We start from the raw sequence: 22,498 nt of genomic DNA, 5'->3' as shown, positions 1-22,498 counted from the left end.
GTAATGATTGAAATGGAAACTAAAATTAGGAAATGATCCTGGTTTACGTTTCATGAAAATCGAAAAGAACGAATATATGATGTAAAAATTAAAATTCAATGTTTTTTAATTTACAGAAATTGTCTACAAAAAATAAATAAAAATAAATTCGTATCGATACTTTCGAACTTCCATAAGTAGCAAAATAGTTGTCGACAAAACGGATCAAACCTGTGAGCCGGAAATGGTTAAAATATCGAGATGTGGACCAGTTCGTAAAACATTCTGGATTCGAGACGTGATACAGCTAACAAGGATCTGTATTTTCTGATATAGATACACTGTAAAAGTAATAGTCAATTGTGTAGGCAGGTGATGCTAGTTGTCTTCCTTCTGGTCTCTAGGGGACATTGGCGTGCCTTTTAGGCTATAAGGCGCTGTTCAGATACCTATTCTAATTAAGAAATATCTAAATCTACATCTTTACACACATGTATATATACATAAGTACCGATTTCGACTTAAAAAAGCTTAAAGTGTTATTATTTGACCAAAAGGAGGTGTGAATAAATAAATATTTATATTCTAAGATACGTTGGAAATGTACTTGGATTTTAAAGCTGGGAAAATCACAAAATTTCAAGCACTTCGACCTATGTTTTCATTGTAAGAGTGGCAGTTAATCCCTTAGCGTGAATGATGGTTATTAAAGAATTTCTAACTAACTGCCTTCCTTCTGATCAGTAGGGACAGCTGCAGGTAGCCCTAACGGTTATTTTTCTGTATTTGTAACTATTTTCTTTAGATGTTTACAGACGTTGGTTTCCACAGATTACACATTAAACAACGACCATTCAAAATGAAGCATTTATTACGCCTCTGCACGAATAGTTTCGTTAACTCGAAATATGACGAATATGCTTATTTAATTCGTTTTCATGTAAGAGGGTGTTTACCATATTAAGACGTGAAAAATCTCATGTTTCAGGATACATTTAAATTGGTGTTGCTACTTTTGATCAAGCACTTTCACTTCACATTGTATACAGTTTGATCTAATCTTACGTTTTTCTTGCGCTCAAGATCTTATTGAATTGATTTCATTTTACTTTGTTGAAATTCGGTCAAAGCTATTTGAGGTTATCCGAGAAATGTTACTCTAACTTACAGTGATAGGCGAGAAAACGCTATTTTCTGTTTATTCTTAGACAACTTTTTACTAACGAAAAATAAGATTGGCCGTCAGATTATGACAACACCGTGGCTGAAAGAGCGAGCATGTTCAATGACAATATTTGAATAAGTCGAAAGTTATAGGCTAATGTCGAGCTACGAATTTAGGTCAGCAGAAGACGTGGTTATTATATTTTCTGTTTATAAAACTGTTTTAAGACGAATAGAAACAGGACTTGAACAACAAAAGTGATTTTCCCGAAAGACTTAACATGACCTGACAGTTAAGGCGCTTGAGTAATAATTTGAGGCTCGCGAGTTCGAATGCTTCCAACCGTGTTGTCTTCCATGGTTGATGATTGGGTGTAAAATCATGTTGCCGTACAACAACTATCAGCTGATTCTTAATTCGCTTGGACTAAAGTCAAAATGATAAAAATCACCCTACTGAAATATTAGATCAGTGTTCAATCGGATACAAAAGGAAAATTTTCATTGAATATGAATTTGTATATACACAACAAGCAGAGTAATTACATGTTACTGATTTCTGTCCAGATAAGTCTAGTATAATCTCATTTAGTCCCAAGATAAAAAAAAAAAAAAAAGTCAAGAAGTTACAAAGTACTATAGCGTTACTACTGACACCTATTAGCATATTTTGATATTATTATTACACCAAAGAAATTTTGTTCGAGTTGCAGAATGTTGACTTGTTTTCACCATTTAAAACTATCACTTAATAAAAGTGGCATAAAGTAATTCCAAAGTACTAACACGGTAGTTTATAGTAATAGTGCGAGTAAAAACAGAGTTACACACAGAAGTTACAAACAACCAGCAACAATAATAACTAAACGGTGAGCAAGTAAGTAATGCAAAAACATAATGTCAGAAGCTATAAGATAAGATACAGTGAAGAGTGTTCTAAAAGGTAGTTACAACGTTATATGTTGTTGGATTAACTGGACCTTTGGTGAGAGCCCTAACAGTTTGCTTTCTTATTTCACACGTGGGGCTCTTTCCTCGTTTTCCTAATTCTTCACTATTCCCTCTCTCAATCAAAGTAATGCATGGCTAGGTGTTAAAGTGCTGAATTCGTAATTCGAGAGTCGCAAGTTCGAATCCCGGTGACACCAACCATGCTCGCCCTTCTAGCCGTGGGAACGTTATAATGTGACGGTTAGTCCAACCATTCGTCGGTAAAAGAGTAGCCCAAGAGTTGTCGGTGTGTGGTAATAACTAGCTGCCTTCTCTCTAGTCTTACAATACTAAATTAGGGACGGCTAGCACAGATATCCCTGGTGTAGCTTTGCGCGAAATTCAAAAAACAACAATCAAACTATCTTTCTCTGGGTACATATCTGATCATCGTCTTCCACAAGTATTTTTCTCGTTTAGGCACAAAGATAGAATTAGATGGACTCTTCACACAATTGAACCTCTGTCTTCCACTGTCTCTTTTTCTTTGATTTTTTTTTTCCAGTTACGACCAGAGTTACAGTTTCTTCTGTTCACATAACATGTTCTAGAAACTTCAACTGTCTCTTTCTAATGTTAGTTAGCTGATTCTTCCTGCAACCTAATCTGAACAGAATATCTCAATTTGAGGTGGTGTGACTTGTCTAACATACTTTCAAGATGTATCTTAAAAACAACAATTTAATTATTTCATATTGGACAACATTCTAATGCATATAGTGAATAGTTATTACCTTTAGATATTTATATAGAATTATTGTTATCCAAATATTGGTTGGATTTGAATTTCGCGCAAAGCTGCACGAGGGCTATCTGCGCTAGCCATCCCTAGTTAGCAGTCCAAAACTAGAGGAAAGGCAGCTAGTCATCACCACTCACCGTCGACTCTTGGGCTACTCTTTCAACAACGAATAGTGGGATTGATCGTGTCATTATAACGCCAACACGGGTGAAAAGAGCAAGCATGTTTGGTGTAACGGGGATTCGAACCCGCCACCCTCGGATTACGTGTCGATGCTGGATCGTTATCTATATAAAGAAACCTTGTTACAGAACCGTACCGACCCCTGATGGGCCTGGTGAGAACTATTCATTCTCGGCCCCTTCTTAAAAAAAGATACAAACTCACGCTCTCAACCGGTCTATCTCTAGCACTTCTTGATGATGATAAACCCACTGGAAATAAGAATGTGTCTCAGAATGGCTGGTATTGGTATTAACACTTTTATTAATAACAAGGTTGACCTGAAGATGACCTAGGAAGGTTGAAACGTTGTTCTCTGCGTTTGTACAAAAGAAATAACGAAAAAGAGGGTCTAGATTCTCTCTATTGGTTATACAGGATTTCATAGTGCGTGTAACCATACCTATCCTTTGTTTACATTTGATATTACCTCGTAATTACATACATAAGTAATGATTTGCACTGGTTGAATTTAACAATACCAGTATTTATAATCAAAGTCGCTAGATGGCAGAACAATCGTAAGAGAAGGGAAAAATTGAATGTTTTCTTACTGCACAGTTTCTTCCATTTGTTGGTCGCAATAGTTTCGTTAGCAAAACATCTTTTCCCCTGACTAACGAATAAACAACTATATCAAGAACATTGAACTGAATCATCTGCTGTATACTGTTTCTCTTTTAACTTTATTTAACGAATAAACAACTATATCAAGGACATTGAACTGAATCATCTGCTGTATACTGTTTCTCTTTAACTATATTTAACGAATAAACAACTATATCAAGAACATTGAACTGAATCATCTGCTGTATACTGTTTCTCTTTTAACTTTATTTAACGAATAAACAACTATATCAAGAACATTGAACTGAATCATCTGCTGTATACTGTTTCTCTTTTAACTATATTTAACGAATAAACAACTATATCAAGGACATTGAACTGAATCATCTGCTGTATACTGTTTCTCTTTTAACTATATTTAACGAATAAACAACTATATCAAGAACATTGAACTGAATCATCTGCTGTATACTGTTTCTCTTTTAACTATATTTAACGAATAAACAACTATATCAAGAACATTGAACTGAATCATCTGCTGAATACTGTTTCTCTTTTAACTATATTTAACGAATAAACAACTATATCAAGAACATTGAACTGAATCATCTGCTGTATACTGTTTCTCTTTTAACTATATTTAACGAATAAACAACTATATCAAGAACATTGAACTGAATCATCTGCTGTATACTGTTTCTCTTTTAACTATATTTAACGAATAAACAACTATATCAAGAACATTGAACTGAATCATCTGCTGTATACTGTTTCTCTTTTAACTATATTTAACGAATAAACAACTATATCAAGAACATTGAACTGAATCATCTGCTGTATACTGTTTCTCTTTTAACTATATTTAACGAATAAACAACTATATCAAGAACATTGAACTGAATCATCTGCTGTATACTGTTTCTCTTTTAACTATATTTAACGAATAAACAACTATATCAAGAACATTGAACTGAATCATCTGCTGTATACTGTTTCTCTTTTAACTATATTTAACGAATAAACAATTATATCAAGAACATTGAACTGAATCATCTGCTGTATACTGTTTCTCTTTTAACTTTATTCAACTAGTAGTATTTTGGATTTGAATTTTGGATCAGTTAAATAGAGGTTTCAAGAGTTTACAAACAGACACAAATGGCTGATTTATTAAATATGTTCTTTTGTATCTGTGCAATCGGGCCCGGCATGGCCAAGCGTGTTAAGGCGTTCGACTCTTAATCCGAGGGCCGCGGGTTCGAATCACGGTCGCACCAAACATACTCGCCTCCCAACCGTGGGGGCGTTACAACGTAACTTTCAATCCCACTATTCGTTGTTAAAAGAGTAGCCCAAGAGTTGTCGGTGGGTGGTGATAACTAGCTGCCTTCCCTCTAGTCTTACACTGCTAAATTAGGGACGGCTAGCGCAAATAGGCCCTCGAGTAGCTTTGCGCGAAATTCAAAAACAAACAAACAAAGCTTCTTAAATACAGGAATTTTTAATAATTGTTCATAACTTAAAATATTTGATGAAAACTATTCCGAGTTTATTTTATAAGTAAGTCAAAAAGATAACCGAATAAGTTAAAAAATTATGAACGTTTATTGAAATACAGTTGTCCTGAGATTACTCGCATTGCTATACGAGAGGTCGTTTACACTTTTGTTTGTAAGAGGTCAAACTTAGTTTCCAATCTAAAGCACTTAAAATTGAACAGTATCTCTATTTTTCTCTCACTTTAAATGTCTCAAAAGCAATTCTCGAAATCTTTGAATCTTAAAGAGAGCTGGACCTCCTTGTCGTCCTGTTCCTTAAGTTTGTTTTTTTGGTACATTTAGAATAATTTGTGCTCTCAGAGCAATTTCAACTTCAGCCTTTATTTATATTTTTCCTTTTTAACCGGCCCGGCATGGCCAAGCGTGTTAAGGCGTGCGACTCCTAATCTGAGGGTCGCAGGTTCGCATCCCGTCGCGCTAAACATGCTCGCCCTTTCAGCCGTGGGCGCGTTATAATGTGACGGTCAATCCCACTGTTTGTTGGTAAAAGAGTAGCCCAAGAGTCGGCGGTGGGTGGTGATGACTAGCTGCCTTCCCTCTAGTCTTACACTGCTAAATTAGGGACGGCTAGCACAGATAGCCCTCGAGTAGCTTTGTGCGAAATTCAACATAAACCAAACCAAACCTTTTTAATCAAAATTCTAATGAAACAGTCCGCCTAAAAAAGAAAACCTGAGAATTTTAAACACAAGTAAAAACAAGATCTGATTAGTAACTAAATAGACGATTTAGAAACCGAACAGGAACAACGAAAGATATCGAGGCCAGCAAATTTACACCATGAATCACTGACGTAAACTGTACGTCGAAATCACTTTTAGCAACATTTCAAAATGATTTTTTCAACGTCTTGTAGTGATCTAAAAATATCTTTTTATCGTTTGTAAACAAAGGAAAAACAAGAAGAGAAAGTTATTACGCTTAGTTTTAGCGACTTGTATTCGTACGTCGTTTAATATGAATGGAAAACCTGGTGGCTGCTCCAACAACTAAGCAAACTCGTGTATTCGTTGAAATTTTATCATATGAAGCATCTGATTTTGAAAGCTTGTGCTCATGAGTTAACAAATAATTTCACCACCTACAAATCTTTTCTAAGCACCAATGCATTTGGAAAAATTAATATTTATTACATTAACACCATTTGTACAAACAGTCTATTCTTGATTCTAGGTGGTAATGCTAAAACCACAGCCTTCATTGTGCATTTATGATAGTTTTTTGTTTAAAGTCTACTATTTCTTATCGTCCAGTCAATCCTGTGGTAAGAAAGTTGAGTTTATAATTTATTTGAAGTGCCTATACGGTTTTCTAATCCGCAAAATGGCGTAGTTCATAACGAAACTGTTAAATATACTTTATTTCGAATTAGCAAACACGTGGAACATCTTTTAAGACTCCCCGGTCACGAAAACGGACCACAGTAGGTGTCGCATCAAATTTTAAAATATTTTATGTCCCAGAATATCGGTGTTGAAATAAATATATAATAGTAAATCCGTTACCTTAGAGTATTATTTGTTTTGGAATTTCGCACAAAGCTACTCGAGGACTATCTGTGCTAGCCGTCCCTAATTTAGCAGTGTAAGACTAGAGGGAAGGCAGCTAGTCATCACCACCCATCGTCAACTCTTGGGCTACTCTTTTACCAACGAATAGTAGGATTGACCGTCACATTATAACGCCCCCATGGCTGAATGGGCGAGCATGTTTGGCGCGACGGTGATGAGAACCCGCGATCCTCAGCTTACGAGTCGCACGCCTTAACAATATTCAAAAGCGTATGATAGCATTGATACCTCGACTCGCACGTGTATCGACACGGCATTGTATTAGCATATACAATTTGTACGTATGAAATAAAACCTCTTTTACCCAATTTATTTGGGAAAGGAAAAAAAACTGTGTATTTTGTCGTAGCCACGTATGTCATGTTTCTGCTTATAAAAACTAGTTCCTTATGTCTTAAATGTGATAAGACAAAAGTGGGACTTCACTTAAACTCTGTTAATTATAATTTAAATAATTACAATAATTGACCTTAATGACCAATAAAGTACCTTCTCCGATTGTAAACATCTACCGATTTCCATGCTTCATTCCATATTTCATTCTGTTTCTGTAAACAATTTTCATCTCTCACTCTAATTTTTCCTCGTATTTTATCTTGTGAACCTTCAAATAATAATTTATTTAACAAACTTTCACTTAAAGTATTAACTTTACATAGCAACACCACCCCACAAAATACAAACAATCTGTATTATCCATTGTTATACAAACACACTGCCCACATTTTTATTATCAGTCAAATATTCCATTGTTTCTTTTTGTTGAAAAATACTTTTCGTTTTTTAATTTTTTAAGCATCACTCAATTCATTGAGCTTCGGCGTTACAAACACGTGTTCAGTTCTATGTATTTTGCGTCACCAAAGAGAGTGAAGAACAAAAAATCTCAATTTACAATCAAGATGAAGTGCGTTATGGCTTTGCGTGTGATACTAACAAAGCTAAATTTCCAGATATGAGTATTCTATACGAATATGACGTAAACTGACGCACGAAAGAGCTTGAACGCTATTGGTTTTTCATCTATTGCGTTTACCTAATATGGAGTAAAAAGTTTCCGGTTTGCCACGCGAGCTTTGTCTGGTTTGACAATAGTTATAACATCTTGTGAAGTAAAGTTTTTATATGATAGTTCATTTTATCTTATTTTTATATTTTTCAGGTATTCTTAGGGTAACGTCAGCTTATTTTAGTTGAAGTTTTATGATTTTTTGATAACTAATCTTCGATACCATAGGGCTAAGCCGCATAAATCTGAAATACACCAACTTACGTAAGTCAACTGGTTATTTGTGTTTCCATTGTAATCTAGTTTGTGATAGCAGTGAGTGAGTTATTATTATCACAATTATAATTCTTCCTGTGCTGTTGACGACGCGTAATTTTCTTACATACGCCGACGTGACTAACAGTGTGTTAGCAGGCAGCGGCACTTTATTTTGTTTCTGAATATTGTGGCTCGAAAGAAAGTAGTTCTCATATTTTATCATGCAATATTGAAACAAAGTTAACACTGGGAATATTTATTTTGCATAACAGATGGCAAAATTTATCAATAAATTTATAAGGTAATAATAAATCATGATTAAAATAACTTAGGATAAAAATAATATTTGACCCAAACAATATCATTGCGCTAAATGTGGTTAAAATCTTCAACCTCGCGTTTAGAGAATTGATCAGACAATGGTTGATCTGTGAGGAAGAGTGAACGAAGTGTGGTAGGGATGTGGATAGGATAGTTAAAACTTTCGTTTTTGTCCTGAGTTAGAAACTATCTTTTTTACGGTTAGGGAAAGAGTGGGAAAATATAAGTTTTATGTGTTCGGTTTTGTACCAGAGGATCTTAAGTAAAGGGTAGGATGTCTTGCATATATGTATACATATAACGAAAATGTAGTAGAAGATAATCACCTTAAAACAAAGTAGGCCTACAAATGAAACGCCTAATACAAAAAACAAAAGATATTTTCGTTTTACTTATATCACAGTTTTAAATCTAATTCTTCATTTAGCCATTTATTTACAACAAACGCTAAGTAATAAACAATTAAATAAGTATATGTGTCAATAATAAATTATAAAATATGATGCCAACAGTAAGTTACCGAGTAATGATAGTGAAATTACAACAACCGATTTTAAGATGTGTTCGAATAAGCTTTACAGTTTGATACTTTTGTTCATGTTATTAAGTTTTAAGTTTACTATAAAGTAAATCAGAACCCATAAAATGAGAAAGCCAATTGTAAGATTCATTTACTTAAAGATTAGCATCGTTCAAATGCACTTTTTTTAAATTTCTGTCTGGTAAAATAATTTCAAAACTTCTGAATAAAATCAGTTAATAAATATGTTGAAAATTTATAGAATTGGAAATGTTTTAAATTTAAAACTTAGAAGGATTAAGAAGTTAATGGTAAGTTGTATGTTAATATTAAGATTGGTCATATTAAACGTTGAATATTAGTATATTTATATTAATTATATCTAAAGGACTTTAACTTGTGAATTCGTAAGGTCAGTGGGAGTTTTATTTCACTTTTCAGGTCAAAGTTTCGCATGTTCCGTAATACGTCACAAGGTATTAGAACTCAAAACCAGAACTGTAGTTGACTCGGTGGTATTAGTTCGCGTTTTTAAGCGTTAGCAGTAGTGTTTGAGCGCTTCAGAAAATACCATAGTACTTAAAATACGAGTCGTTCATATTTCTGTTTTAAGCTTCGTCATGCAATTTCGTAATCCAAAAGCGCTACCTTGCGTACAAATTTATTTATTTTTACGTTTCTTAGTGGTTTTGGGATTGCATGTTAGCAGATAAATAGCGAGCGTGTATTTGTAGGTTGTTTTAACGTATTTGGTGATCTACGTGTTAAGACACTCGAGTTTTGACTTTTTTTCTCTCATTCTTTCCAGATTGTTAAAAACCAGGGTTTCGACAAAGAAGTGACAGCTGTTTATCATCTTGTATTTAGTGTCATAGTACAGTATAATAAGGAACTTAATAGTTTGTGTTTAAGATACGAAAAATTTACTTCAATGCAAATATGGCAGACCGATTGTGAAGAAAAGATTATCCTTGCGTTTCTGGGAGTGAAAAATTCGACTCGGAATTTAAGGATTAGTATTAAAATTTAATTTTTTCCACATGAATGTAAATTCACGACTTCCACGTCTTAACCTTTACGATGCACGTCGAAAACAATTGCGAAGTTTTGAAAAAAGCCCAGACAACGGGAGTGGAGGAAGTCTTAGCCCTAACCTCCAACTTCCTACTCCGCCAATATGCCCAAATGTCACTGAACCTTTTACCACTAGTCGAATTAGCTCATATTTATTATTGGGCCAACAAGAAGGTTCAACGTTGTATCGCTGCATTCACATGCTGACTCAGGAAGAATTTGTTTGTAAGGTATGTTATTTATTTACTTTTTTTACAGAAGTTTATCTATTTTATTTTTTAGTTTTCTCGAGTAATTGGGTAGGACAGCCATCGAAGACTTTCGTCAGTACGTTTAAGAAAATTATTTGTTTTAATCGTAAGTGGTACTTACTAGCCCTTTCGTCTTTGTTATTTACAAATTGTTTTCTCTGTCAGATTCTATAAAGAGGAACTTTCTACACTTTCAAAAAAGGAGGAGGGGATATGTAAATTTGAAAATTCAATGTTTTGCATCGTTTGCAAGAGTTGTAATAAGTATTCATGTGTTTGAGCGGAGTTTAAAAAACAGCACACAGGTAAGAAAGGAACTATACTGCATAAACTGTTTAGCGATTTTTTTTTCACCAAAGGTAAAATTGAAAACGCCTAATAATAATAGTAATAATACATTGCTTTATTTGCCGTACCCGTCTTATTTTTCACTGTATGATGAATTAAAAGTAACTAAAAGTCCCGTGAAAAAATATTCGTTTAGCTTATTTTACAATTTTCGCGCAAAGCTACGCAAGGACAATTTTGAAGTTTTTACACTGACACAGTAATAGTTAAAGGGCAGACCGCTAGTTAAGTTTCCACAGCCGGTAACAACAACTTGGCCTGTTCTTTTCTGATTGAATAGTGGGAGTCTACTGTCAATGTTATAGCATACACGCCACCTCCAGGTACGGAGCTTGTTTATGCGGCAACGGGACACAAATGTTAAACCTTAGAATTTATAGTTCGGTAGCACTGTTTACTTGGCCACGTACGGCACGATTTGTGTGGTTTGGTTTCTTTGTGTTACAACTTCTTTTGTCGAGAACTTGTAAATGATTTTATGCCAGTTTGCCACTTGTTCTGGACTGTTTTTGTTCCCCGGCTCTAAGTTGAAAATATTCTGTAGAGTACGTTTTGTTCTAGTTTTTAAGCTAATAACTTTGTAATATAGTTTTAAAAAGTTTCTTCACAGATGTATTAGATTTTAGTCTTTGCCATTCAGTTTTAAAACTTACCCTTGGTATGCACGTGTAAATTAATTGTTTGCTTATTTAGTTAAGCCTCGTCACACCAAACTTGCTCGCCCTTTTAGCCGTGGGAGCGTTATAATGTGACGCTCAATCCCTCTATTCGTTGGTAAAAGAGTAGCCCAAGAGTTGGCGGTGGGTGGTGATGACTAGCTGCCTTCCCTCTAGTCTCTCATTGCTAAATTAGGGACGGTTAGTGCAGATAGCCTTCGTGTAGCTTTGAGCAAAATTCAAACCAATACCAAAACCAATCCATTATTTATTTAAGAAACATTTCTTAACTAAAATCACGAAAGCCAACTGTTTGTATGATGTTACAGCTATAAGACAGTTGTTGGTCAAGGACAATATACGTGGTAGTTATTCGTGTATTACACGTTTAATAATTTATTTTCTTTGCACTCGGGAACGTTTTCATATAAATATATCTATAAATGTAGGAATAATCCAAGGGTTTTACTGTCACGGATTGGAGTTCTTTGTACTTGAAAAATAAATTTTATATCGCTGTTTGTGTGTTTTTAGTAACTTTTTTACTATTAAAATGAAGTGACTAGAAAAAAAATCATCAGTTGTACTCATTTTGGATGTTGGGTAACAGATGAAAACTTTGTGTAGGTTATTTTTCAAATGTTAATTAATGTATTAATGTCTTATAGTCTTAAAATAAAGCGCACGTTTGAACACACACACACACACACACACACACACACACACACACACACGAATGGAAGCTTTTTTATCTTGCCGATTCTTCAGACAGTTTTGTAAGTTTAGGTAGGATCACCCATCACTGTTCTATTCGTTAGAGAAAACGGAGATCTAACTATTCCTATAAAATAACCCACATCTGTAGTTGTCTTCTTAACTTGTTACCAACAATTCAACTTCTTTTGTTAACAGTTCTAACTGTACACGTAATTTCGAGTTAGGCCTAACTCGGATATGTATTAAAATAAATTTTCTTTTTTTTTTCATTATGTTAATGAGTATTCTCCAGAATTATTAGCGTTACTACGAGTATCTGAGAACTGCTTCAATGGCCCTTCGCCAAGGACATTTTTCTCCGGTTTTAATAGTATGTGGTTTCCTGTTTACATTAACCTTATGGTATAAATTACAATCCAAATGCTCGTATTTTATTAAAGATCATTTGCCAAATATATGTCTAACTTGCCAGTTTAATTTATTAAATCGCACCGTACTATCTTATCGTTCGTAATACAGCTATAAACACCCAAGAGTAAGTTTTATAGTATTCTAATTATGTCCCATCAGTATCATTAAAGTAAATAAACAATAAGAAACTTAAACTTTTCATTCAAAAGTACTTAAATGAATGGAAAAAATCTGTTATTCTAAGATGTATAACGTAAAGTATAATAGATCTCGTTTGAGTTCTGTCAAAATGCGGAAAGAAACATTGTTTGTGTTTTGATGTATGTACCTTTACTCACTAACTCGAAATAAATCAAGAAACATCTGTAATATTTGAAGCTTTTTAAAAGTTAGTTTATAAGAGAAATATTTTCATGTTCTAAATGATTGTACCTCTACGATTATTTACATATAATGCATACCTCGGGGTGAGAAAACTTCATAATATATTGGCGATTTCAGCGGAACGTTAACCGTTGGATTTGAATACTGGAATAGAGCATTTAGTATATGAACGAAAAATATTTTCAATGGTGGGTGGTGTTAATTTTTTTAGGTATAAATAATGCAAATTTTGACCATTTGAAAATTTAAATATCTGTTACATTTTCCGGGAAAATTCGCATGTTTTATTTTCATTTTCTTTAAAAATAAAGTACATACACATCAATGACTTTTTTTTTTCCCTCCAGCGATTTCGTTGTTTTTTGGATGAATACTTGTGTTACCCTTTCAACAAGTATAATTAAACACGTTCCTGGATTGCTACAGCTGTTTATCTTCACCCTGCACTGTCATTTGGGGCACGAGGGTATGGTGCTGTTGATTATGGTGTATTAAACAATTAACATACAACAGTATTATTGTTATTCGCACAATGTAGTGTCCTCTGTGTGCTCACAGCTGCGATCGAACCCTGATTTTTAGTGTTGCAAGCCCTCATCTGAATCGCCGGGTTAAGGGTTAGGTATATGTATGTGCGTTTGTAATTCATAAGTTGTGAAAGTTTAAAAAATTTTTGAATACTTTGTGTTGCTGTATGAAATGTAAGGTTTGATACTAGGGGTCATTCACAATTTCTCTCGTGCGTACAAAATGTAAGTATTTTCGTAACCCCACACCCCTATGAAACTACAATAAAATAGTGAAGTTATTTAAATAAGTTAAAAAACAACATTGATCGCTATAAATAGGCACTTAGCAACACGAGAATGATGTTTTACCCACAATGTTTCTGAAGTTACTGCTAGGGATATATGTTTACAACCTATGTATTGGTAACAACATTCTTAAGCCTAGACGACCAATTATCGCATTCTCCAGCGTATTTCATTGTACGCTTGTGAGAACTTAGAACGACCTCTTTAATTTATAATTGATTTTGGAAGATTCGTTTTTATCACAGATTTTATTACAATTAATTATAGTAATTCATGGTTCTACTGTTAGTATCTTTTTAGTTTGTCTCGTTCTTGTAAGCCTACATCAATTATTTTGTATGTATGTTTCAAAACGACGTTTTCTTAAAAGCTGTATTTGTTTTTAATCTAATAAAAAAGAGCTTTCAGATTAATGGATACCTAACAGTTCTTTCTGTCCATTGCAGATTGTATCCAAAGACTTGTATGAAAAAACTCTTGCTGGTTACCTGCGGTTAGATGGACACCCACAGGTCAACAGGATTGAAGAAGTGTTGGTTGGCACAAGTCGAGCGTATATTTTTTTCCCGCGATCGTACGAAGACTTGCATTCTTACGTGCGTTCCAAACGGTGTCTCAAAGAATCAGTGGCGGTAGATCTTTTTCAGCAGGTAGTTAAAGCGGTCCAGGCCTGCCACGATGATGGTGTAGTTTTACGAGATCTAAAACTTCGAAAATTTGTCTTTAAAGATCCCGAGAGGTAGTAATAATTGCAATTAATATTTGTTTTCTTGGATTTCGTATTTTAGTCTAATTTACGATGAAAATAGAGAGATGAGGAACCAAAGAAACTCTTCAATAAAATAATACAGCATGATTATCACTACCGGTTCTCTGTTTAATAACGTAACGCTGAAATACCGAGTGCAGGAGTGTGTAATAGTTCATATATTTAATATGCGCGTGTTTTTTAGGCAGTAAATGTATGAAAATAAATTACCAAATGTAGTTTGTTTATTTAGATGAATGTTGTTTACATCTATAACTTAAACTAGGCTGATAAAACAAAAAATGTCGATTAAACAAAATAGTATCCAACCTTCTTATTCGTCCTTCACTGAATGGAAAGGCGGTTTTTCGATTGGTGGACATTTGGCCAATTAGACGTCGCCAATGTTTTCTGGCTTTGGCATGCTGTTTTTTTTTTTTGTGAATGAATAAGACAATTCATACTTAGTGTGCTTGAAGTAATAAAACTTTATTAAAGGTAATGGTTACTAAACTTCCGTGTACGTTTGTTGCCCGTTAGTTAATAATTTTTGTAATAGGTTTGAAATATTAATTAAACGTCTAATGAACTGTCTTATTAGGATTAATTAATATTTCTTTTTTAATATTTTAGCTTTACGCCGATGTTTAGATTTAGTGAATTATATGATATTGACAAAGTAAATTAACGTGATTTCGGTGTTTTCGTCATGATAATAGGTTCGCTATTCGTTTTGGTAATATTTATAATGATAGGGAAACTTGTAGGTTTAAAACATCACACGCACGCGTGCGAAATCTTCCAATTCCGAGCGCTTTCAAATTTTGGTATAAGGTGACCCCATAAAATCTGTCAGATTTTGTAATTTGTTAACCTAGAGCAATTTAAATACATATAAAAGAAATGTTTTGGATGTAATAATTAATAATAGTTTCATTAAGTGTTTTGTTAATGAAAATTATTTAGTTTGAACCAGTTAGAACTTCAGCTTAAGGATCTTTTAATACCTGGTCCAATAACATGAAGGTAACTTGAAAAACGTATTGTAATGCATAGTTTATTACCATCAAATTTAACACCTTTTGTTCGCGTCACAGCCCCTAAAAATCTGCGACACGTAAATTGTCGCACTGTTCAAAAGTAATATCGGGCTTGTTTTTGCGGGTTCCAGTTCCCGCATAGTGATCGCCACGTGGCAAGTAAACTGAAATTACTGCTAAAATAGTTTTTGGTAACTTTGGATTTTTGTCATTTTTCGATACGTACAAAGCTCGCTGTTAAAAATGTACCATTCTCTATCCGATCCTTCTATGCTGAAGTAAAGTTCAAATAACTCGCTTCTAAGCTTTGTGTGTGTGTGGGTCGAATCCCCGTCGCATCAAACATGTTCACCCTTCAGCCGTGGGGGTGTTGTTATGTGACAGTCAATCTCACTATTCGTTGGTAAGAGTAGCTCACGAGTTGGCGGTGGGTGGTGATGACTAGCTACCTTCCCTCTAGTCTTATACTGCTAAACTAGGGATGGTTAGCACAGATAGCCCTCGAGTAGCTTTGCGAAAAACAAACAAACAGTAGTTTAGCTACCCCCATTGGCTCAGCGGGAAGTCTTAACGTTTATAATGTTAAAAACTGGGTTTCGTACTCGTGGTAGGCACACTAAAGACCGTTGTGTAGTTCTGTGGTAAACAACGACAGAAACAGTAGTTTAGTATCAGGGGTTTGTTAATTTTATCTTTAAAACGTTTTTATCCATTTTGGGTTAAAAATTGCACCCATTTTGTTACAACTTGACATGCTCCAAATAAGTCTGTCATACCAACAGTAGACATTGGTTTTGTGCTAGTTAGACCTGTTTGTTAGTTTGTGTAATAACAACAACTGTAGCTGGCGCTGCATTTTTATTTTGTAATGCGTTTAAAATGAAAAAAAAAATGTTTTATTTATGCTTGTCTTGTGTCGAAGCAGTGTTTCGTTTTTGGTACCGAAATACCACGGTAAACCTTCGTATTGTACAAGTTTCTATAAAACAAGTAACTTCGTATATCTTAAGTAATCAAATTTCAATTTTATCAGCATGAGTAAGATTATATGCAACCCTGGAAAAAAACAAACAAACAAACTCGATGTTGCGAAATTTCGAATTTACATGTGAATATACCCGAAGGTTGATGTTAATCTAGTTGTAGTTTTCACGTACAATCTATCGAAATACTTTGTCGTGTTAAGAGTGCAATTGGAAACTTGTTATTGGCTGTGGAGTGTTTGCTAGTCTTGCCCGGTTCTACCCGTACCTAAGATCACTTCTAGGGGGCGTCACAATATATATAACTGCTGTTTACTACCGTCCTTGAAAGCTTCGCTAATACGTTGTTAGCCGTCTAATCAGTTCTATAACAGTTTTTTTCGTAAAGGAACGTGTTGTAATAATGAATTAAAACCTAGATTAACTCCTAAATTTGTTATGATCTAGTAGGATCACGTTGTAGCTCGAATAACCGATTTATTGGTATTAAGGAATAAATTTTTGTCGTGTAAAATTTAAAATAATGGTCGTAGAGCTGAAGACCCTTGCTAATATTATCAAAATTATTATGATGCCCCCTTGCAGTTTTCATGCATTCCTTTGGGGTCATTAACCGTCAGATTCAAATTTGCCAGCGTTAGAGAATTGAAGGGGGCATGTAAAAAGTGCACTTTCCACTTGAATTTCATATCTGCGTATTCGGTAGTTATTTCATTACTATAATACTTAAACGGTCCCTAGAAAAATTTTCATTCCAGAATCTCCCAGCAAGTTTGTTGTATTACGTAACATCTTAAAGACATGTTGTCCGAAATATAAATTGAACTTTTACGAGGTCATGAACATCTAAGGTTTGGAAAATATAGGTGTGAATGTGTGATGCTGAAGTTACTATTGACGTATAATCGCACACGTGTAACACCGACTGAGCTGTTATAACTCGTAAGGCCTAGTTTCGCCTTTTTGTTGTCGGGTTATTGTGTAATAATATTTTTAAATTTTATATAACGGATTAAAATACGGCGGTGGTGCCAATAGGAGTTTAATAATCTAAACCTTATATGTAGTGAAACTATTTATTTGGTTGTTAGTATTGCGCAAACTACATTAATTAGGTCAGCAGGTGCGTAGCATTCTCGTACTTAGAAGCCATGGAACATTACAGTGCACTTTATTAAAATGCATTTGTGATACTGCCCCCTCCCTCCTCCTCGGCCCTCCCATGTTTGATATAATTTGAGAACAAAACGCGTATCAGATGTGTAGTTCTTGAATTATTATAACAGAAAATAAAGAGAGCAAACGTTCAAATGTCTACGAATCGTTAGGCTTACCTTTCATCTTTAGTCACATAACGCAGCACGGTCGATAACACAGACTAAACTTTTCACACAACTACCAATAGTAATAAATATTTGTATCTAAAAATTTAATGAAATTATTAAAATTTGACATAATAAACAAAATTCTAATGTAAAATAATATATTTCTTCGCGAGAAATTATAGAAAACACGCAGTATTAATTACATCGCTATAAAGCGTGATCAAAACTCCAAATGTGCGAGACTTTATTTTACTGGTGCTAAGAATTGCTGTCCAGGTAATTTGTAAAACAAATTAGCCATTTTGCACGAAGATTAATGCAATTTTTATATTTCGATATTGAGTAAACATTCACAAAATAAAATGTAAATAAAATTATGTATCAATATTTTTTAACCATTTCATCAGAATAATTACCAAGCATGAATATGGGTGAAAAAAAGGTTGTGATCAACAGCATTTTATTACTTTATTGTAGAAGTCAGCTTAAGTTGGAGACACTAGATGATGCTGTGATGCTGGATGATGACGGCAATGATCAGCTTAGTGACAGACATGGTTGTCCAGCTTACGTGAGTCCAGAAATCCTCACACCAACAGAAACCTACTCTGGGAAAGCTGCAGACTGTTGGAGCTTGGGAGTGATACTGTATACCCTTCTGGTAGGACGGTATCCCTTTAATGACAGTAACCATACATCTCTCATTGGGAAAATTCGTAGAGGGAAATATACAATTCCAGACTTTATTTCTTTGCAAGCGAAATGTCTCATTCGCAATTTACTGAGAAAAGACCCTAAAGAAAGATTTACAGTCGAAGATGTTCTTGATCATCCGTGGTTTAAGTTACAGTTTCATGAAGGACGAATTTCTTCTGACATTCATAAGGATGAAGCAAAGGTTCCTGAAGTCATGATTGATACCACATAACTGGCAGAAAATCCATCTTTTTTTTTACCACTGTAAATAATATTAGGATAGAACCAGTCTTTATTATTTGAGAATGTGACATATTGTACAACATTTCTGTCCAGTTTTAAGAAGTGCGTGTGGCCAACCATTAAATGTTTGGGAATATTGCCATACTTGCATGAATTGACAAGGACATTCATGATTCCACCAAACTACGTGGACCACGCTGGGTGTGATGTAGCTCAAAGCTACAAGAAATAACTGTTGTTAATAATGGTAAAAATGAAGACTACAGCTAGCTTTGATTTTGTTTTCCAAGCATTCCCAGTTATTTAAATATATATGTGAACAGTGTGCAGTGAACCTATAGTGGATCCCATATATTTGGTTCTTTCGTTACAACAGTAATTACCTAAACATGCTGCAAAAGAAATCTCAATTCTTAAGTAATATCACAATCCATTAAAAAATCCATAGTGGAGACAAGCAATGTAAAGATAAAAATATTAATGTTTGATTTTTAAAGAGATGGAATATATATAAAACTGGGGCACCCATTTTGCATAAAAATTACTATTTTTGTTTAGTGTCTTATTTTTTACTGTTAATCTGAAATTTCTAAAGGACAAATTAATCAATATGACCTTAGTGACATTTTTGGTGGCTTTATGCTAATGACTCACCAATTTATGGAACTTTTATTTCTTATGCAAATGAAACATAATTTCTTTCATTTTTGTCTGCCACATAATTAGACAATATAACAAGTTTTATTAATACTGTATTGTGCTAGTTATGTTAATGGTACAATTTACAGTAACAAAGTATAAAATTAAATTATTATGTAAACCTGTAACTAATAAGTTGCTATTACTGTATTCTGCTTACAAGTGTAAGTGAAACAGATTTATTTAGTTTTGATTGAATATAATTGGTTATTTCTTTGTATTGCTCATTTATTTTGGCAGTGGGAAAAATATTTCATGTTATAATTTGTCTTGAGCTAGATTGGGGTAACTTTTCATCTGTAAGATACTAACAGCAGCTGTGAATTGTTCCTTTATTAAAATAAACTTTTATAGAAAACATTTATTAACTACCTCTTTCAGTTGCTAAAAATCTCAGTCAAGAACTTCTTTATGGCTTGTTTCTTATTTGCTTTAGCAGTTTATTGTGCTGCTCCATGGAGTCGTGTGTGGCTAAGTAATCAGATACGTTATTCAGATGGTGAAACGGTTATGGATGTACCCGGTATTTGACATGCATAGCTATTCATAAGATACAAATTATGAACATTTGAAATTTTTTAAAACTGAAGTAACAACTTTATACAGAACATTAATGAGAGTACAAATTTCTACAGGCTAAAAGTAATAACTGTTTCTCGTTTGAAATGTTAGAAAGATTCCACACTTAGTTCAGACTGCAATGCATTTCAACAAGAACATCATTGTTTAAGACTCCAAATGAAGGTTAATCAACGTTTAATTGGATTACCCCAGATTTTTCAACAGATCAAAGTTAAACAACAAATGTGTATATAATTTCTTAATATAGTTTGAAATCTTGGTTATCTATATAAATGTTGATTAACGTGCATTATGAGAACTAATAAGGTACTGTCTGACATCTTTGTTCTTAAACATCGAATATTCATTCAGTAACATTCGAAATTAAGATAGTTAAAAAGTTGTATTGAAATTATTGTCTCCATGCCATTAGAAGATACAAAAATTAATTTCTTAATTCTTAGCATATTAAGATACCCAAGTATGGTTTACATATTGTAAAGTCTACTTTTGTTACCATGTGAACAGGTGAAGATTCTGTATGTTTACATGATGGAACAATTCTTGTATATGATTATTGGAAAAAAGCTTTGAATAACATTATAAATATTAAAAATTTAACACCTGAAAGGTTGTACAGATAACATTCTGTAATAAAATTTCAATGAAAGTGCACTTTTTGTAAGTTATGTGAAATTTTGTTTTTTTATGACTGCAGGCAGGCCTAGTTGCCGTTCCAAGTTTCTTTCATGACGGACAATACAGTGAAGTGGTACAACTTTCTTAAAGTAATAAAAACACAAACGTGTGATTTTTACATAGGAAATTTTGGGAAAATATACGAGTACAAACGCCAGTCTGAGAAATCGTAGGTATAACATTCTCTGGAGTAGGAATGACATAGAAACCTTCAATGTCTAAATGTCCATAAAATGGTAAATGTTATTTACAACTACATGCTACCTAATGTATAATTCTGGATATTAAATAAAATGTCCAGCACTTTAGGTGTGTGTTATACGTTAGCTGATGTGTTAACTAGCTGATGTGTTAACGTCATTGATGTAGTTTTCCCTATCTATGGTGAATAGTCTATTCTTTAAGAGAAATTTAAAATGTAGGTTTGCTGTAATGCTTGTGATTGATGGGTTTTTCTGCCAACAATAATTAAAGAACGTTGTTATTTTTAGGAATTTTGTGAGTGATAGGTAAAGCAATAGCAATCTTACTTGGGTTAATACAAAAGAAAGTTGGCACTTTGTTGGGTGAAGCAGACGTGTTTTTAAAAAAGAAAAGATAAATCTATATGTAAATGCAAATTAAAACAAAATGGTTCAAATAAATTCTGAGCCTTAAAAAAGTAAATTCCTGCAAGTACCAGTAGAATTTTTCCTTTGCATATAGTTGGATAGTAACAGGTTTTGATGACTAGTAATGTAACTTCTCATGACTGTCAGTTAGTGCAATATTGAATACTTTGTAAGAACTACTAGCATACTAACAATTTTAAGAACTTGCAAAGTTTTTCTTTCTCTGAATGCTACACCAATATAGGATATTTTTACAAACAAAAACCTTTATGTAACAAGTATTTTCTAAACAAAGTTTCAATAAATTTTTAGTATGCTTGGATCCTGCTTATTAACAAACAGGTTTTATGTGTATTGTTATAAAGGATAAAATAAAGTACTGTTAATGAACAAGCTATTTTAAAAGATTGCTAAAAGCAAGAAAATAGCTTTTTTTTTTTTTTTTTTAATTTTGTACAAAGCTACACGAGGGCTATCTGTGCTAGCCGTCCCTAATTTAGCAGTGTAAGACTAGAGGGAAGACAGCTAGACATCATCACTCACTGCCAACTCTTTTGCACAATGAATATTGGGATTGACCATCACATTATAATGCCCCCATGGCTGAAATTGCAAACATGTTTGGTGTGATGGGGATTTGAACCTGTGACCCTCAGATTACGAGTCGAACGCCTTACCCCACCTGGACATGCCTGGCCTAAGAAAATAGCGACTCGAACCTTTGATTATTAAAACTGGGAATTCCTTCTTTAAGAGGCCCAGCATGGCCAAGTGTGTTAAGGCGTTCGACTCATAATCCGAGGGTGGTGGGTTCAAATCTCGGTCACACTAAACATGCTTGCCCTTTCAGTTGTGGGGGCATTATAATGTGATGGTCAATCCCACTATTTGTTAGTAAAATAGTAGCTCAAGAGTTGGCAGTGGGTGGTGATGACTAGCTGCCTTCCCTCTAGTCTTACACTGCTAGTACAGATAGCCCTTGAGTAGCTTTGCTCGAAATTCCAAAAAAAACAAACAAATCTTAAGTTTGGTTAATGCAAGTGTTTAAAATAAAATTAATATTATTTGTAGTTCTTTAAACTGTAAATAAAGTAAAATAAAAATATATTAGTTTAAAGCAAAATCAACAGTAAGTGGTCTTATCTTTGTTTCAACCTCATCTGCTAATTCTTAGGTTGTGGAGGAAGTTTGTAACTGCAAACAAATTTCCTTGTTTTACTTTTCTGTTTATTATCATGATCCTAACAACCAGCTTCAGGATAATTATTATTTTTTAAAATCTGATCAGCTACAGCTAATTTGGCTCTGGGAATCTTCCTTTATGTGGCCATATGT

The 22,498-nt window shown here is 33.9% G+C and overlaps 2 protein-coding genes across 4 annotated transcripts in view; both read left to right on the top strand.

The window, feature by feature from the left end:
• The window catches only part of LOC143246652 (protein scribble homolog), a 252,713-nt gene that overhangs the window by 88,222 nt on the left and 141,993 nt on the right, over positions 1-22,498 (top strand).
• Positions 8,461-21,502, top strand: LOC143246651 (tribbles homolog 2-like). Of its 3 annotated transcripts, none has more exons than XM_076493708.1 (4): positions 8,461-8,651; positions 9,711-10,206; positions 14,005-14,297; positions 18,132-21,502. In XM_076493708.1, exons 2-4 carry the CDS (start codon positions 9,943-9,945, stop codon positions 18,580-18,582), a joined length of 1,008 nt encoding a protein of 335 aa, XP_076349823.1. In that variant the 5' UTR covers positions 8,461-8,651; positions 9,711-9,942; the 3' UTR covers positions 18,583-21,502. The 3 variants fall into 3 exon arrangements, with proteins under 3 accessions (XP_076349823.1, XP_076349825.1, XP_076349824.1); XM_076493710.1 differs by having other exon boundaries at positions 8,477-8,515; XM_076493709.1 differs by having other exon boundaries at positions 8,477-8,719.

Source organism: Tachypleus tridentatus, chromosome 3, assembly GCF_004210375.1.
Source record: "Tachypleus tridentatus isolate NWPU-2018 chromosome 3, ASM421037v1, whole genome shotgun sequence".
In the NCBI taxonomy this organism is placed as follows: domain Eukaryota; kingdom Metazoa; phylum Arthropoda; class Merostomata; order Xiphosura; family Limulidae; genus Tachypleus; species Tachypleus tridentatus.
Note: the sequence above shows the minus strand (reverse complement) of the source record. Positions and strands in the feature narration are given on the sequence as shown.